This window comes from Arvicola amphibius, chromosome 7 (genome assembly GCF_903992535.2).
Source record: "Arvicola amphibius chromosome 7, mArvAmp1.2, whole genome shotgun sequence".
Taxonomy (NCBI): Eukaryota; Metazoa; Chordata; class Mammalia; order Rodentia; family Cricetidae; genus Arvicola; species Arvicola amphibius.
This window is the reverse complement of record NC_052053.1, coordinates 63,612,190-63,632,314: the sequence shown is the minus strand read 5'-3', so window position 1 is coordinate 63,632,314 and position 20,125 is coordinate 63,612,190. Positions and strand designations below refer to the sequence as shown.

General features: G+C 39.4%; 1 gene segment (V, D, J or C); it reads right to left on the bottom strand.

The window, feature by feature from the left end:
* Window positions 1-10,338: 10,338 nt before the first annotated feature.
* Window positions 10,339-10,793, bottom strand: LOC119818930. The segment is given in 2 exon segments: window positions 10,339-10,664; window positions 10,748-10,793. Coding segments are annotated over 2 exon segments (372 nt in total).
* Window positions 10,794-20,125: the final 9,332 nt, after the last annotated feature.

The window sequence follows — 20,125 nt, the reverse complement described above, 5'->3', positions numbered from 1 at the left end:
TTGTCCTATTTTGTTTATAAAAAAGAATCATGTCAATGGAGGTGGTCACTGGTAAACATCTGGTCCAGTTATGGCCTGCTTTGAGGCATCCTGAATCAGCATCACTTCCTCCCCAGCAGTCCTTTTGACAAGGTGAGAAAGACCCTGAAAGACTGATTTGACAAACCAAGGGACACTCCTAGTAATTATTTCTCAGCAAGTCTCCAGGCTATTCTCTCTGTCATCTCAGACTCAGGGCATCTTCCTGCTTCTCCAGGGTTTCTGACACACTCAGGATGTTGTTGTAACACTGTGTCTTGCACAGTAATAGACTGCAGAGTCTTCAGATGTCAGGCTGGTGAGCTCCATGTAGGCTGTGTTGGAGGATGTGTCTGCAGTCAGTGTGGCCTTGCCCTGGAACTTCTGAGCATATTCAGTTTTACCATACTTTGAATCAATCCCTCCAATCTACTCCAGTCCCTGTCCAGGCTTCTACTTCATCCAGTGCGTAACGTAGTCTGTGAAGCTGTATCCTGAAGCCTTGCAAGACATCTTCACTGAAGCCCCAGGACTCATCAGCTCAACACCAGACTGTATCAACTGGATCTGTGAGTTCACACCTGCAGAGAGAAAGGCAGAGTGGATGCCATTGTAACCTGAGTGTGTGGAAATCTGTAGTTGGGGAGCCTCTTACCTGTAACTGCTGCCAATAGGAAGAGGACAATATAACTCCATCCCATGGTGAGGCCCTTGTGTGCTCAGTGACTGTGGAGAGGACACTGATCATATGATGTTATGGTGTCTGCATTCCTGTATTAACCACCATACACTCATCTTATTTGCATATTCATGAACAAAGAACTCCTTAAATAAGGACCTATTCCAATTAGAGAAAAATGAGGTACAGGGCACCTTGGTCAGGTAGCAAGATGTTGAGGTTCAAATCCACTTCGGACCTTCCAATTAATCTCTTTCCCACATTCCTGGCCTCTTTTCTTCATTAACACAGTGAGTACTATCAGTGCTATATGCACACATAGAGGTGGGATCATTCACCAATACATAAAGAACATACAGAAACCGCACAAAGAAAAGTGATTATAATTTCTTCATCAGTCTGGAAAAGCAAACTGTCTTCCACATTTGTGTGGGCCTTCATGAGTCCCTCTCCATCATGTTGTAATATTTTAAAATATTATTGCATTTTATTTAATTGTGAGAGCAGCACACACACGCATCAAGGGGCATACATTTAACCCTGGGGCAATTTAAGAAATTAAATTTTTGTATTCTACAATGTGGCTGCAAACAATCAAAATAGTATTGTTAAGATTGTCAGTAGACACCTTTACATTCTCAGCAATTTCACAGGCTCTCAGTCTGTCTTTGTGTTTGTCTGGATTTGCTCATGTCTTGTGCTAGAAACTATAGTGACTGTTAGCTCATATGTGCAATGGTCAAGTCAAGTAGTAACATTAGAATTCCATGATTTTCTGTCATATATTCTAGATCAAACATTCTTTCTAGTACCACTTTGTGATGACCATTGTGCTTTAGCTGGGAAGTTAAATGACTTATCTGAGATTGTGTACTCATTCATTTTCAGCACTTTTGGTAGTCATGAATGTCTGCATTAATCATGAAACACAGCACAGAAGAAATCTGGGGTCAAGGCTGATAGCACCATCAACTTATTGGGAATAGACATAGATATTTTTAAGACAGTTTGACAATATGGCCATTAGCGATACAAGTAGAATCTACTATGTAATTAGTATGTCATCTCCAGTCATGGGTATTTTTTAACATGCTTACCAAGAATGAATACTTTCCTATGAATCTGACTACAAATCTCAGTAGAAAGTAGTTCATTATTACATTACTAGGCAATAATGGATACATCTTAGCTGAAGTCTGATATTGTAGATCAGGAGGTCTGCTACTGTGTAAGATTACTGGTGCCTTCTCTCTCTTCAGGTTTTATAACACATTTCTGCACTAAAAAACTTACCAAGCAGGGAGAATTTCCTGTTCAGTTCAATGTTGGTTTCTCTATGGCCTACAACTAAAATCCTCAACACACAGTGAAATGTAGATTGAATCAACTTTGTTTTTCTCTTTTTATCTGGGAATGATTATAAATAAGAAAACAAAGTACAGCAAATGCAGGCATGAACTGGAAAAAGATTGTTTACAGTTTGATGTAAGAATAAATTAGTGTAGTTTCATGGGAAACAAGTTTGTAAACAAAATTTAATCAATAAAACTATGTTGTGTCCCAGTCATATCCCTCCCAAACATGTGCTCAATGATTATATCTCATTAAAGAGTCAGTTCTGTGTCCATGTTATTGGTGTTCTCTTCACAGTGGCTGGAAGTTAGAAAAACCTATATTTCCAACAAAGAACAAATATATATTGAAAATATTGGTTGTATAAACAATGGAATAATGAGCATTTGTAAAATATGAACAAAGAATCTATAGATAAGTGGATAGAATTGGAAAACTATGCTGAGTAAGGTCACCCTGGTCCATAAAGACAAATGCTACATGTTCTTACTTATATGTGATTGAAAGATATGAATATTATGTTTGTATATTTACTTTATATAAACCAAGAGACTTAAAATCAGCCATTGGGGTTTGAGGAATTGAGGTCAAGGATATACAAAAATATAGATAAAATGAAAGGATATCAGGAAAACACAGAAGACAGAATTTCAAACATGTAATCATTTGCAAAATGGAGACATCAGGTGTTGGTGTAAGAGAAACATAATTTAAGTGGTAAGAAAATCATATTAAAATGAGGATCTTGAAGCATAATTAAACATATCAATGTAAAGGATATAAAATTCATTTGCATGACATAACAAAGCAAGAACATGAAAGTAAAGTAAACTATGGAATAAGAGAAATGTAAATCATAATGTTATTTTTATAACAAAATTTCAGGAAATGAGGAAGATTTCCTAGGTACCTAATTTTACATTTGAGATTTTCACTGTGTTGACTGAATGAATTTGTGTTCAGATTTTGGTGTGGTTTTATGGATCTGTTGATACAGCATTGTTATCAACTATTGTATTTTAAAGAAAATTGTATGAAAACTAGTGAGATGTAAATAAACTTGTCATTTAGTTATTATCATTGCCCCTGTGGTTTTTCTCATCATGTTCTATGGATATAAGTGATATATGCTTCCAGAAATATGGGTTAGACAGATAATGAATGAGATTTGTATATCATGAATTCTGCTACTATATAAGATCCTTGATGTCTTTTCTCTCCCTTCAGGCTGCCTAGCTCCTTGCTACACAAGAAAAATTACCCATCAGAGAGAATTTTATGTTCAGTACAAAGTTGGTTTCTAATAAACGAATGAGTATTTGAACACAGATACCTCCATGGGTGAACTTTCTGCTCCCAGAAGCCATGAGTTATTAATGAACACTGCTGTATGGGCACAAGACAGCTCTCTATGATTTAATAATCAGGGAGATTCCACAGGTGTTGAGAAGAGTATGAGGTATTGCCAATGTTCTTATTTGTCTATAGTAGCTCAATAGTTAGACCTTGTTTCTGAGAAAGAATTTAAAATATGAATAAATCTTAAGAGCTAGAAGTGGTGCATAACTCTAAGTAAAGACTGTCTTCCAGACACCACAGGACTGATGCACATATGAAGTCACAGAAACTGGAAAACAGGCCGAGTCTACACAGATTCAAACCTAATGGGGTCCCAATTTTCAGAGAAGTACATGTAAACAGGCTTTCATCCCTTAACCAAGAAGCTCTATAATTTGCAACGGAAATGTTTGTTTTCTTTATTGGAATATTAATGGGTGTACTTACTTCACTCAGGAGTAGAAACAAGTATTTCAGTAGATGACTAACACAGAATAAATGCAATATTTTACAGATTTTTTCCGATTTCACATTGTACATTATTTCTTCAATCTTACTCATCTTTTACCATTATAAGATAGTTTCATAGTTGAGTGTTATGGGTTATATGTATGTAAGTTCCTGTTTTTGTTTCTTATATAAATGTTTTTTTATTTAATTATTCTTTTTTGACTCTTTTCTTTCTACAGAGAGAAGGAAGGGTGTGAAATTGGGGGAGATTCAGTAATCAGAATATATTGTACAATTTTTTCAAAAAAATATAAAGTAAATAAAACTGAATAAAATTTTAAAAGAAAATACAAACCCATGAGAAGTTTGAAAAGGAATCTTTACTATGTATGACCATGAAAACATCATATTTTAATCACAGCTGGTGCAGGTCAGTTAACAGTCTATAAGAAAGGAAACCACAGAGAATACAGAATCCCCTCTACACTTCACCTCATCTCTCTAATGGGGATTCTTAGCTTCTTTGTGCCCCCTGCTGGTCCTTTGCTGAGTTGTAAGTTGATTTGTCATGACTTACACTGAAGTTGCACAGTCTGGTTTAACTTGTAACATTAGGCATGAAATACTGTGTTCAGCTGCATATGTAAATGAGTTTTGATTAACCTGGAAATGCTGAATAGATGTTTCAGAAATTGATTTTATGTTTTACCTATATAATTATGAATGTCCCTCTCAAAACTAGGCTTCACCCTGGTGACAGTTGTGTGTATCCAACTCTAGCCATCCCCCCTTTGTAACATGGTGACCACAGGAAAGAGCAGAATCTTGGCTGCCTTCATTGTCTATACCTGGGCAAAGCACCTGAAGTCAGAGAATCACATTGTCTTGAACTTGGTTCATGCTTCCACCTGCTTCCAGACATAAGAGCCAACAGAACGAGGAGGCACCACTGTGGTACCTATAGATCAGTTAACAACTTCAGAAAAATATATGAAGAAGGAAGTAGAAATCTAGTGAATATGTTGGGAGACATTACTGACTGATCAGATGTTACAGTCTACCATAGCCTGGCAGCATTCTCTAAGCTGTGGACAACATGGAAGTCTCCCTCCACACAGCAGAAGTTTCCTGCTTTCTACTTAGGCTGATCTGGGAGACGTCTCGAGGCACAGGATTCCTGACTTATCTCAAGGGTTACCCTTAACACTTCTCCTGCAAGTGTCCTTCCTTTGATGACAGACATAGTAATTAGGCAAGTGCTCTAGAAATTTTGATAGGGACATGCTTCTGCTATTTTAACTGTATGATAGAAGCTTGCAACTTAATGAAAATCATGGTATCTCCCCAGACTTCCCAGTTCTCCATACTTCCATACCCTGGAATAAAGTTGAGCTTTTTCATCAAAAGCAATATCCCAGAGGGCTGTCTCCATTCCCATTAAAGGCCACTTACACAGCTTTCTTTCAACACTTCTTCCCCTTTGTCCTCAAGGACTGTTGGACAACAGGCCGGGATAGATAAGAGGACACTCACAGATTGTATACCATGCCTCAATCTGTTTCTCATGCTGCACTTTTGACCAGGCTCATAAGTATGTTTCCATTCTACCTTACTCAGTTACGGTCAACATTTCAAATACCAGATATGGCTACTATCCAGACTTGGTATTTCAGATGTGAAGAAATAGATCTTGTTGGACCATATCTAGAGAAAACTGTGTTAGTAAATCTTTTTAGGAGCTGAATAGTTTCACTTATGAAGAATGTTTGGGATCGTGCTCCCAGGAAAGAGAAAAGTTAACAGCAGTATGTAAGATTTTGTGTTCTTCTGTGGTTAAATGTCAGAAATGGAGTTTCACGGAATAAAACAAAAGTGTCTGCTATAGAAATTGAAACTCTTCACATAGGTTTTGATCTATCTTCAGGATCACAAATCATATGCACCTAATATTGCAGTATAGAGGAAGCTGGGATGAATCCAATGCATGGCTTCCCTTCATATACAAATTTATATGCTGTCCTCTGAACTGACTAAACACTGAGAAACAACCTGAAAGGACAATATTCTCTTTTCATTGTAGAGGAGCAGTTATCCCTACAGTCCAGTGTGCTATAGTTGCTTCCCTTGGATTTCAGCATCTCTTCTCTCCTGGGTAAAGTGCATAATGGTGTGCTTCATAGCCCAGCATCATGGGATGCTAGTGGTTATCATGAGTGTGAATGTACAGGAATTTCAGCTGATTAAGCAGTGTATATTTACAAAGGCATTTTCCTCTCATCACTGAATTCATGCACTAAAGTCTAGACACAGTGACATCACAAAAAGATTGCATGAGCTTTTTTCCTAAGTTAAACTAATGTGAGTTAAACTAAGGTGGTGCAATGTGTGTGAAACTGGGCAAGAGGTTCATTAAAATACATGCATACATTGATGTCTAGCATTCTTATTCACATTTTTATGTGATTTTTTTCATACTTCTTTGCCTGGGATTACTTTCACTCATCAGAATTCTCAGAAGTTCTTTCTGTCACTGTGCTATTATTGATGCTTTTCAACATTGCTGAAGGGACTGGGAATCATTTTCACTATTAATAAAACTTTTTGCAAAGAGGATTTCATCTGGAACCTCGTTCAGATCTCCTCTCTCTGATTCACTCACAATTTGATACACCATGATTTCCTCAGAGGTCATATACCTCAGGTGCAGGACCAGAAGTTTGGATATGTCTCTAGAAAGCTGTATAATGTTTTCCAGCAGAAGTTTCAAACAAGATATGTAGGTTATTCATCTTATAAAATTCATGAATTTCATGAATCAGCATCATCAAGGACAAGAAAGTTATTGTCTGTGTCAAATAGTGATATCTTGAACCTTCTCAAATGAAGAATGATGTTATGTTCATGGTAAGTCACTCACTTTGCACTGCTTTATAAACAGGGTAAAGAATTGCAAATTATTACACAGGAGAATGAGAACATTGATATAAATGAGTAAATACTGATTCATCTCAGGACAGTATCATTCTTAGAGCTGAAACAATTTTGAACTTAGTACTGAAACAGGCCTGTGTATCCAAGAATAGATAATGAGTGACAACTTGACTTAGAGAAAATGAAAATGGACCAACAGTAGGAAGAGTCTGAATCTTAGAGATCTGCACCTGATATTTGCAAGCCACATCAGACCCTTTCCTGAGGCTGATGGATCCAACCCACACCTATACCAGAAGTGCTCTGTGAAATCCTAGAGAAAGAGCAGGTCAGTATGAGATCCTGGGTGGGCTGCCAGATTCTTTCAATGTAACCTGGGACAGGACAACTGTGGAGAAATGAAAGCAGAGGATAAGGTTGGAATAGGTTATAATGTAGAAGTTTGCCCCTTAGTGATCTTGGCACTCACAATCAAGGCAAATCAGCAGCAGGAAGGAAGAAGGAAGTCTGTCCATGGCTGCATACCAGTGAGTACAGAGACCCATATTTGGCTTTTGAAAACAAGTGAATCCAGGAGAGACTTGCATTCCATGCCAGGTACTGACTTTGATGAAGGACTTAAGTTTTAGGACTCAGGGCAAGCCAGTCTGTGAGGCAAGGCACAGAAGACCTCACTGGAGTTCATCTTTTTCCCTAGACAAAGTAGCCCACATGGTGAAGCCAGGTATTCGGTGTACAACACATCTGATGAGTACTGTGTGAATGCAGCAGGGAAGAGTAGGTGCCCTTGCAGGCTGGCAGCTATGCAGTCTATAATTGCATGGAAGAGAGTGAGTGATATTTTATTGAATACTAATCTGTTAATTTCCTGCCTTCGTGTATTTGATATTTTGATTTATTCAACATTAGTAGCTTCATCATTATATTGCCATCTGATTCTTTCAAAACAGAGCTAATAGAAAACATAAACTGTAGGCAAAGACATGATTAGTTAACCCATTTCTCTTAGACCTCACGCATACTGGAGGAGTGACAGAAGGACAGAAGACTGTAGTTGATGACCCCGTCCGTGCCTCCAATTGTAACACCCGATTCTGTGTTACCCCCTCGGTACAGTTCGCGTGCCACTGTACCTTATGTGAGTCGCGAGTCGGACAAGGGCCTGGAGATTGAAAGAACACACAAAGAGACCTGGGTCATTCGAAAGCAGATCAGCCGAATGCCGTTTATTTAGCCTTGGGGAAAATCTTATATACCCCACTCCTGCCCAAGGAATTCCACCCAGGCAGGTGGGAAATTACCATATCTAACTGCTGCACAAGGACTTCCTCCTAATCAGGTGGGAAATTACCTTATCTCACTGCTGCACAAGGACTTCCACCTAGGCAGGTGGGAAATTACCATACCAACAATAGAGTCAACAATGCCCTACAACAAATCACCAGGCCGGGAAGAGGGAGCACAGGAACAAACAGAAGGCTTAGTCATCTGACCAGAAACTGTCCTCAAGATGAGCCCCAGGAACAAGGGCAGACCCGGGCCCTACAGAAGACAGTGGAAGTCACAACACAGGGCCTAGGATTTTATTCACTGGTACTGTGATGTTAAAACACAATGTAATCTCTTTTTCTTGCCACTATGGATGTTTTGGAGTTAAGAAAGACAATGATTTGCCTAACTTTTCACAGTGACTTTGTGATATGAACATGACTGAAAATATAGAAAAAACTTGAGTAAACTGATTTTTTTAAGAAATCTATATCAAAAAATGATCAATTCATTTTTAGGAATAAACTATCTTTTTATTTAAATGTTTAAAACATAATAGCATCAAGATGTATCTAAACCATGAGTTTGCACTTACCACAAAGTTATAGTGACACTATATAAAGAAACCATACCCTCAATGCTGAGAGTCAGCTGAGGCACTGAACCCTCATGGTAGGATGGACAATAAAACCTGCACCTACACTTGGTTCATTTTCCAGGGCATTTAAACATCTCAATGACTTTTCATTTATGATTAAATTATATATATATATATATATATATATATATATATATATATTGAAATAGGAATGTATCTGACATTATCTCCATGAGATTCAAAGGTCATCATAAATGTTCTCAACAAAGACAGGGAGTAGAATGGTTCCACAAGAAAAAAAGTATCCTGGAATGGATGATAACAGGAGCAAAGAGGCTCTTTACATTTTCTGGCTATTATCTGTAGAGCAGCAGTGAACATTATTGAGTAAGTGTCTCTAGTAGGATGTAGAGTCATTTGCATATATGCCCCAAAATGGTACAGCTGTATGCTGAGGTAGGTCCATTCCAATCTTCCTCTGGAGCAGTCACACTGATTCCACAGTGGCTAGACAGAGTGGGGAGTATAAGGTGTTTAAGTTTGCAGTATAAGGGGTTTGAGCACTTCAAAATGGCTCTGCAGCTAGCAACAGACAACTGCTTAAATCATGTTCTTATAGTCACTTGACTGATGCCTTACATTGTTGAGTCTTATTCAATTCAGAGGACAGGATCAGGAGATTTCCTTGCCAGCTGATCATTAATGCTTTTCTGTTGGTGGAGACAGGAGAGTGCTTTATGAAGATTGTATTTTAAATTCAACAGAGGTTTAATGATCTCTAAGATAGAATAGGCCAACGGGATTCCTGCCTACTACAACATATGAAGATTATGACATAAATATTTAGTACATAGCATTCATATTTCTAGGGGATTTATGTTGGTTACAGGAACAGGACAAACTATCCTTCTACACTACAGAGATTTCTTACTGAATCAACCCCTTGATATTATCAAGTACCACAGAATCCCATGTTGCTTGTTATTGGCCCAGGTATCCAAAGACAATCACTCTATAGAACAAGAGTGACTTCATCATATCCAAAGGAACATGAAGGATGATGACATGTCAGAGTAGGTCAGTGTCTGTAAAAGCCTGAGACTGTAGGTCAGGGTACTGGTTCTGGAAAGACAGTAAACTTAGAATCAGATTAAAACAAATAACCCCAATCCTATTCTTAACTGACAAGTATACACACTGAGTAAATAAATCAGTTCTATGAAAAGTAATTAGTGAATTTTGTCAACTTATAGGATTTACACTTATGTGGTAGTACATTATGATGTAAATATCACTTCCATTCTGAGAAACCAAAATTCTGCTGCACAACACAGGTAGAATTTAAAAACACACATTCATGCTACTTAAGACTGTGAGAGGAGTTTTGGTTTGGTCAGATGCTGTTTATGTGAACTTTACTGTTAAAATTCATATTATACATTATTCAAAGCTACTCCAAAAAGTCCTTCTCTTCAAATCCAGAGATAATTTTGTCACTATGCATTAACACAGTTTTCCCTTCTTTAGTGTTTTATTACAGAGAAACATGTAAAGGGGGTCAATTAGCATCACTTTATTTAAAGAGAAGGAGGCAGAAAAACATTAATTCAGAAAGATTATTTCTGTATAAATCTTCAGGCTGATCATCTCTGTCATTTCAGTCCCAGGGCAACTTCCTGTTTCTCCAGTGTTTCTGACACACTCAGTATGTGATTGCAACACTGTGTCTTACACAGTAATAGACTGCAGAGTCTTCAGATGTCAGGCTTCTCAGATTCATGTAGGCTGTGCTGGAGGATGTGTCTGCAGTCAGTGTGGCCTTGCTCTGGAATTTCTGATTGTATTTAGTATTACCATTTTCAGGATCAATCCTTCCAATCCACTCCAGGCCTTGTCCAGGCCTCTGCTTCAACCAGTGAATAAAGTAATAATCGATACCATCAGAGGCCCTGCAGGACAATTTCACTGAGCTCCCAGGCCTCACAAGCTCAGGTCCAGACTGCTGCAGCTGATCCTGGGAGTGAACACCTTTAGTGAAAAGACAGTTTAGATGTCATTGTCACCTCAGTACCTGTTCCCTCTTCAGATTTCAGACTGAAATGCCTCTTTACCTGCAGTTAGTGACATGAGGAAGAAAGTTATCCAGCTCCACTCCATGGTAAGGACCTTTGTGCTCAGTGACTGTGGACAGGACACTAATCATATGTTGTTCTGGGGTGTGGACATTACCACCATGGACTCCTGTGATTTGTATATTCATGAGCAGTGTACCTCTTAGATAAGGTCCTAGTACAGTTTCAGAAGAAAGAGGTAGAGGACCTTGGGTCAGGCAGAAAGATGCTAAAGTCCAGTTCTAATCCTGTGTGAATAAATGAAACCCATACTATATCCCCAAGCCTTGTACACACCTGTGGATATAACACTAAGACATAAGCTCTCAATTTACAAATAAACTTCAGCCAGAGACAGTTGTTCCTCTTATGACAAAAGATTTAGAGTTAGTACCTGTGAAAAGGATTTCAAAACTTGTAAATTATGAGAACTTCTAGCCTTTTTTCATATTCATGAAGCTGGCAAGTGTTTATTCAGAAGATTGCATACTAAAACACACAAATGATCAATAATGAAAATGTCTCAGAAATTTTTTGCACACAAATTTATTGTAGCATTGTCTACAGTAGATAAATTATAGAAACAAACTACTTGTCTTTGAACAAGTGACTGTATCAAGAAAACGTGGTATATATGCTATAAAACAAAATTTATTCATCAGTAATGTATAAGGAACTTATATAACTTTGAGAAATTGAACACAATTGGTGATGACATTAATAAATAATTAAGACCTCTCATAAACAGGTATTGTATAAGTCTTATTTTTAGTCCTAGATATTGTATAGTTAGAAATAATTATGAATGCACATGTGTAAGGATATAGAACTAAAATGTCCAATGGAATAAAAGTGGCAAATGGATGTGGAGGGGCAAGAAAATGATAGGTTGACATTATAGGATAAATATATGCAGTAGACATTATATACTCTTATGAAAAGTCTAACCACACGGAATATTGTTATTTCAGAATGATTTTGTTCATCCCTTGCAATTTTCATTTCTGAAGGCAATATATTTTGATCATATTGTCCCTCTTGTTCCCCTTATGATCTTTGATCTCCCAAATCAAAAGGTCTTTCTTCTAACATATCAATTTCTTTTGTTTTATTAGTAACTCAGTAAGTCTAATAAATGTTTTCTGTATGGATATTGTGGGCATTATTCACTAGCTCATAAGTAACTGCCAAATGTGCATACTTCTAAAAACAGTGATTCTAACTTCCTATGCATTCTTCCAATGCTAACATCTCCTCAACTTGCAGTGATCCCTGGGGAGTCCCCACCACTTGTGTTGTAGTCTTTTAAGATATACTTTGTTTAGTAGGAGGAGGGGGCAGGGCACACATGTGCCAAGGAACTTTGAAGACAACTTATGGAGTTCATTTTTCTTCTTCTAAGAGGTGGCTTTCAGAAATCAAACTAATATTGTCAGTTTGGCCAAGAGACACATTTACCAGCTTAGTCTTTCCACAGACTTTCACGCTGTAATTTTAACTGATTTGATTTTGTGCAGGACTTAGGCTGGTAACAACAGCTGCTAAGAGGTTATTTGTACAATGAGAACATGTCAGTCACAGTAGATAGAATGCCATGACTTTCAACCTCATTCTCTGAACCTTATAATCTTTATTTTCTCTGTTTCATGATGATCCTTGATTTGGGGGAAGGAGGAGGTTGATAAAGAGGCTTCATTGAGGCTGAGTACTCAGTCATTCATTCTCTGCACTTTGAACAATCATGAATGTCTACAATGATCATTACACGCTGCACACAGGTGCTTCCATGATCAAGGCTGAAACCAGCACTAATCTATTATAGATAAACATATATATTTATAGGCAGTAAGACAACATGACCATCAGCAATACAACTAGAGTGTACTTGAACTATATCATTCCTAGTCATGAGTTTTTGAGCATGTTTATTTGGGATGGTGTCTTTCCTGTCGAGGAGTCACAAATCCAATTAGCAAGCAATTATTCAGCTTGTAACAGGAACCACTAGTTGGTACCTCTTCCTGGAGGCTGATAGAGTAGACTGTAAGGCCTGGTACTCTGTGAGATTATTGATGTATTTCTCTCCCTGCAGGCTTTACAGCACCTTCTTGCACTAGAAAACATAACCAGCAGGGTGAATTACCTATTCAGTTCAAGATTGGATTCTGTCTGGCCTACAACCAAAGTCCTATATCACCCATGAAATTCAAATTAAAACAACTCCAATGATACATTATTACCTGAATAAGAATGACTGTAAACAAGCAAACAAAAGACAACAAATGCAGGCATGCATGTGGGGAAAGGGTAATATATAGTCACATGTTGATGTGAGTGTGACTTGAGTAGTGACTTTAGAAATCAGGTTGTTGATAGCTAAAACAATCCTGTACAATAAAAGAAATTCTGGAGGTATCACAATCCCTGATTTAAATCTGAACTATATAGAGAAAAGTAATAAAAAATTTCATTGTATTGACATAAAAACAATTTAGTTGATCAATGGAATTGAACTAAAGGCCCAGAAGTAAATCCACACATCTATGGAGACTTGATTTTTGAGAAAGAAGAAAAATTATACAATGAAAAAAAAAAGAAAGTATCTTCAACAGATGGTGGTCTAAATAAATGTCAGCATGTAGAAGAGTGTAATTAGGGCCACATTTTTCTTCTTGCACAAAATTCAAGGCAAAATGAAGAAAAAACCTCAATATAAAACCAGATACACTGAACCTGATTGAATAGAATGTGGGGAATAGCCTTGAATATATTGGCACAGGAGAAAATTTCCTGATCGAGACACCAATTGCACAGGCAATACAATCAGCAATTAATAAATGGCACCTGATGAAAATAAAAAGCTTTTGTAAGGCAAAGGAAACTATTAAAAGAACTAAACAGCAATTTACAGAGTGGTAAAGAACTTTACCAACCTCACATCAGACAGAAGATTACTATTCAAAATCATATAAAAAACAAATAATTCAATATAAAAACCGGGCACAGATCTAAAGAGAGAATCTTCAATAGAAGAATCTCAAATGTTGGTGAAGCACTTAAGAAATTTTCAACATTATTAGCCATCATGAGCACTGAGGGGACACTGACACTGGCACTCAGAGGTCACAAATACAAAATAACTCTGAGATTCCATCTTACACCTGTAAGAATGACTAACATTAAAATCACAGCAACAAATCATGATGAAAAAATATAAAGCAAGAGAAACTCTCTTACACTGATGATCCGAGTGCAAACTTGTACAACCACTTTGGAAATCAATATGTCATTTTGTTAGATATGGGGAATCTCTACCTTAAGATCTACCTATACCAACATTGGGCATATATGCAAAGGACACTCCACACTAACACAGGGACACTTGCTCAACTATGTTCATAGCAGCATTATACATAATAGACAGATAATGGAAACAAACTATGTGGTCCTCAAACAAAGAGTGGATAAAGAAATTGTGATACATTACACGAAAGAGGAATACTCAGCTATTAAAAAATGACATCATGAAATTTGTGTGCAAATGGATACAACTAGAAAAAATCATCTGAATGAGGTAACCCAGAGTTTGAAAAACAAACATGGTATCCACTCATTAGTAAGTGGATATCATCTGTAAAGGAGAACCATGCTACAATCCACAGGTAATCAATGTAACAAGGAGAGTTCAAGTGGTAACATATGAATCTCCCTGGGATGGGGAAATAGAATAGACATCATGGTTGGAGGTGAGGCTTAAATGGGACAGGAACAGAAGAGGTCAAGTGTAGGGAGGATGAAGAGGAGAGAGTACTGGGAGAGACAACTGGATTTGGGAGGCATCTATCACAATAGAAATTCCCTGGACTGTTCGTTTACTCAGAGAGATTGATAGAGGAGAAAGTGGGAAGTACTCTACAACAAATGGGCACAGGGAACCGTTTCCTATGCATAACCCCAGCTGCACAGACTTTAAGGGCAACATTGAATAAATGGGACCTCCTGAAGTTGAGCAGCTTCTGTAAAGCAAAGGACATTGTCACTAAGACACAAAGGCAGCCTACTGACTGGGAAAAGATCTTCACCAACCCTGCAACTGACAAAGGTCTGATCTCTAAAATATATAAGGAACTCAAGAGACTAGACGGTAAAATGCCAATTAACCCAATTAAAAAATGGGGCGATGAACTGAACAGAGAATTCTCAACAGAAGAAGTTCGAATGGCCAAAAGACACTTAAGGTCATGCTCAACCTCCCTAGCTATCAGGGAAATGCAAATCAAAACAACTTTGAGATATCATCTTACACCTGTCAGATTGGCTAAAATCCAAAACACCAATAATAACCTTTGCTGGAGAGGTTGTGGGGTAAGGGGCACACTCATCCATTGCTGGTGGGAATGCAAACTTGTGCAACCACTTTGGAAAGCAGTGTGGCGGTTTCTCAGGAAATTCGGGATCAACCTACCCCAGGACCCAGCAATTCCACTATTGGGAATCTACCCAAGAGATGCCCAATCATACAACAAAAGCATATGCTCATCTATGTTCATAGCAGCATTATTTGTAATAGCCAGATCCTGGAGACAGCCTAGATGCCCTTCAGTGGAAGAATGGATGAAGAAACTGTGGAATATATACATGCTAGAATACTACTCAGCGGTAAAAAACAATGACATCTTGAATTTTGCAGGCAAATGGATGGAAATAGAAAACACTATTCTGAGTGAGGTAACCCAGACCCATAAAGATGAACATGGGATGTACTCACTCATATTCGGTTTCTAGCCATGATTAAAGGACATCGAGCCTATAAGTTTGGGATCCTTGAGAAGATAATAAGAAGGTGAACTCCCAAAAAAGATATAGTAATCCTCCTGGATATTGGAAATAGACACGATCGCCAGGCAAAATTGGGAACTTGAGGGTTGGGCAAGACTGGGCCAAGGGAAGATGGGGAGAGAAAAGTGTGAAGGGGAGAGCGGGGGGAGCTCGGAGGAATGGGGTGCTTGGGATATAGGAAGGGTGGATATGGGAGCAGGGAAGCATATATCTGAATTTAAGGAGCTACCTGAGGGTTGTCAAGAGACTTGACCCTAGAGGGGTTCCCAGGTTTCCAGGGAGACGCCCCCAGTTAGTTCCTTGGGCAGCTGAGGAGAAGGAGCCTGAAAAGGCCAGTTCCTATAGCCATACTGATGAATTTCTTGCATATCACCATAGAACCTCCACCTGACGATAGATGAAGAAAATGACAGAGCCCCACCTTGGAGCACCGGACTGAGCTCCCAAGGTCCTGATGAGGAGCAGAAGGAGAGAGAACATGAGAAAGAAAGTCAGGACCGTGAGGGAACCTCCAGCTGGCGACAGATGGGGAAGGTGACTGAGCCCCACATTGGAGCACTGGACTGAGCTCCCAAGGTCCCGATGAGGAGCAGAAGGAGCGAGAACATGAGGGAGAAAGTCAGGAACGAGAGGGGTGCGTTCACTCATGGAGACGGTGGGACAGAACTAATGGGAGATCACCAACTCCAGTTGGAATGGGACTGATGGATCATGCGACCAAACCCGTCTCTCTGAGTGTGGCCAACAGCGGGGGCTGACTGAGAAGCAAAGGACAATGGCTCTGGGCTCTGATTGTTCTTCATGGACGGGCTCTGTGGGAGCCTTCTCAGCTTGGTCGATCACCTTCCTGGACCTGGGGGGAGTTGGGAGGACCTTGGTCTTAGCATAGAGTGGGGAACCCTGATGGCTCCTTGGCCTTGAGAGGGAGGGAGGGGAGGTATGGGTGGAGGGGAGGGGAGGGAAGGGGGAGAAGGAGGGGAGAGAAAGGGGAGAAGGAGGGGAGGGAGGGGGGAGGAGGAGGGAAGGAGATGGAAATTTTTAAATATAAAAAAAATAAACCATGAGAAAAAAAAAAAAAAAAGAAAAGAAATTCCCTGGAATTTATGAAGGTGATCCTAACAATAAGATATACAGAATTTGAACTGACAATCTCAGTGGAGGGACTGGGACTCCAATCCATCCACAAAAGCCCCACCCTACAATTTGTCCTGGCTACAAGATATGCTAGAATATAGGGGACACAGAAATTGTGGGAGTGGTCAAGCAATAACTGGTCCATCTTGAGTCCCATGCCATGCAAAGGAGCCCACCCATAATCCTGCTGGGAGGGCCATGATCTAGAGGATGCATAACCCAGAGACCTAGGACAAAACCACATGTGACTGTGAAAAATTAATAAAAAGATTACTAATGCTATTCTGCTATACTCATAGATTGGTGCCTAGCCCAGTTGTCATCAGAGAGGCTTCATGAAAGAGCTAATGGAAACAAATGAAGAGACCCACAGTCAAACATTAGGCAGATTCAGGGAATCCAGTAGAAAAGGAGGAAGGTAGGTAGATTCCAGAGGTGATACAACCACTATAATAAAATAAAAAAAAAAAACAAGAATCAATGTAAGCTCAGAAAAGGCTCACAGAATTCTAACTGAAAAGCAGGTAACCTGCATTGAGCTGACCTATGCCCTCTGTTTATGCTACAGTTATATAACTTTGTCTTCTTGTAGGATTCTGAAAAGTGGGATGGCATCTGCCTCTCACACTTTTATTGGCTTTTGGGACACTTTTCCTCATATTGAGCTGCCTCATCAAATTGATATGTCATGTTTTATTGATATCCATGGGAAACCTGACCTCCACTTAATAGAAATAGAGAACTGGATGGGGAAACTGGGGAAAATAAAGGTAGGGATTGGAGAGAGAAGTAGGAAGGAAAACAGCAGTATGGTGGAATGCTGATGCCTATCATAAGTGATAATAGAGAAATACTTGCCAGGTTAAGCAGTGTAGATTCACAGTGACATTCTATTCTCATAAGGGAATTCATTCACAAAGTCCTGGACTCTGTGAGATTGAGGAGAAATGATAAGAGCATCTTTTCTTAAGGTAGACAAATTTAGTATCACAATATGTAACAGGCTTGTGATTACAGGGAAAGTTATTCGGACTGGAGAAGACTTTGTGAAATGCTTAAACTCTGAATCTATTTCTGTAAGCATATAAATATGAATTAGATTGATGAATTAGTATTATTAATATCCCAACAGCAATATTGGTCATGTCCTAAGAGTTAGACATTTATTTAATATATGATCAAACATTTCTCTTCCAAAGTGTTTACCCAACTATGGCAGACACCTGTGTTGACACTGACAATAACAGTAGAATATGTGGGTCAACTTTACAAATTTAAAACTGATTTTTGCATGCATGGTAATTAGGAATTTTCCTTATGCAATGAAAATTAATTTTTGTCTTATTTTTCCTTTCATCAGTATTTAATCACAAGTTTTGAGCAAGTCTTTAGGTTATCCTTTCCTGTCCCCTCATCCCAAGATAATCCTCTGCTCCTTCAGAGTTTCTGAACTAGCTCAGCCATAGACATGACACTGTGTCTTACACAGTAATAGATGACTGACTACTCATATCAGGCTTCTAAGCTTCATGTAGGAAGCCTTAAGCATTGTGTTTACATCTAATGGTCCTCAAACTTCTGGCCATTCTGGTAATGCTTGAGAGTTTCCACCCAATCCTTTCAAGCCTATGTCCAGGTTTCTGCAATACCCAGTGGAGAAGACATGAGTAAAAATTCTTAGAAGACATAGTTCACATGCCTCCAGGATCCATCAGTTTATACAAAGGCTGCAGTAGCTGAACATGGGAGTAGACAATTGTGGAAAGGATGCCATTGTCACTCCATTTTCCAGCTTCTCACCAAGCCCCAATTTGGAAACACTTTTACCTGTGGCTGCTAACACCAAGTAGAGGATGTTCTAACTACAGTTTATGAGAACCTGCGTGCTCTTGGACAGTGAACAAGAGAATATTATTGTGGCACTGTGGGATAAATGCACATTGATGTATTTACAAACATAATTTCTGAAATTTACACACGAATGAGGAAGAACATTCTTTAGATCAAAACAGGAACCTGTTTAACACAGAAAGGTAAAGGTTTTCTGAGTTAGCCAGTGGGACGGTGAGTTTCAAGTCCTAATGCTGTCTGGGGAAATACATTTCATGTTCCATTATTGCACCTCTGCAGACAGAGCTCTCACATCACACTGAGAACAATGTCATCACATCCATGTTTGTTAATGTGACCCACATATCAATGATTCATGGGTCATCTGATCCTACTCAGAGGCAACCATAGCAGTGATGCTCTGAAGAAGCATTGACCATCCTGCCCCCGTCACACACTAGCATAGAACACTGAAGACTGCTGTTGTCCATTCATTACCAGTGGTCTGCAGAACTGTGAATACAGCTAAGGTATCAGCTCTGTATTTTTCGGACAATTTTTCCACAATATATTTCCCATGACTTTGAGACCCAAATATTCTTTACCTATTACAATGAGTGGTTCATGACCTAGTTTCCTATCCAGTGGCAATAGGATTTAAATTTGACTCATTAAAATTTGACCTCATGTATTGATTGTGTTAAACAAAGAAGCTCTTAATATTGTAGCGCAGGGATCTCAGATTTCAACTACTCCACAGTCTCTGAATGTAATGATGTTGGCAATGGAATCCACAGAGGAAATCAGTCTGTGCACATCTTCTTTTTTTTCCCAGTTTATTTATTTTTTATTAAAAATTGCCATCTCCTCCCCTCCTCCTCCCCCTTCCCTCCCCTCCCCGCCACCCACACCCCCACTCCCTCCCTCTTGAGGCCAAAGAGCCATCAGGGTTCTCTAAACTATGTTGAGTCCAAGGTCCTCCCAACTCCCCCCAGGTCCAGGAAGGTGAGCAACCGAACTGACAAGGCTCGCACAGAGCCCGTCCATGTCGTAGAGACCAAGCCCATCGCCATTGTCCTTGGCTCCTCGGTCAGCCTCCACCATCAGCCACCCTCAGAGAGTCCGATTTGGTCGCATGTTCCATCAGTCCAATTCCAAGTGGACTTGGTGGTCTCCCATTAGTTCTGTCCTGCCGTCTCAGTGGGTGAACACGTCCCTCATGGTTCTGACTTTCTTTCTCATGATCTCTCTCCATCCGCTCCTCATCAGAACTTTGGGAGCTCAGTACGGTGCTCCAATGTGGGGCTCTGTCTCTATCTCCATCCATCGCCAGGTGAAGGTTAAGGCTCACAGTGAGCCCGTCCATGCTGTAGAGTTCACATTCATTGCTGTTGTCCTTGGTTTCTCAGTCCTCCTCCACCGTCAGCCACATTCAGAGAGCCCGGTTTGGTCCCCTGTTCCATCAGTTCCATTCCAACTGGACTTGGTGGTCTCCCGTTAGATCTGTACCACCGTCTCAATGGGTAAACGCACTCCTCACGGTCCTGACTTCCTTGTTCATGATCTCCCTCCTTT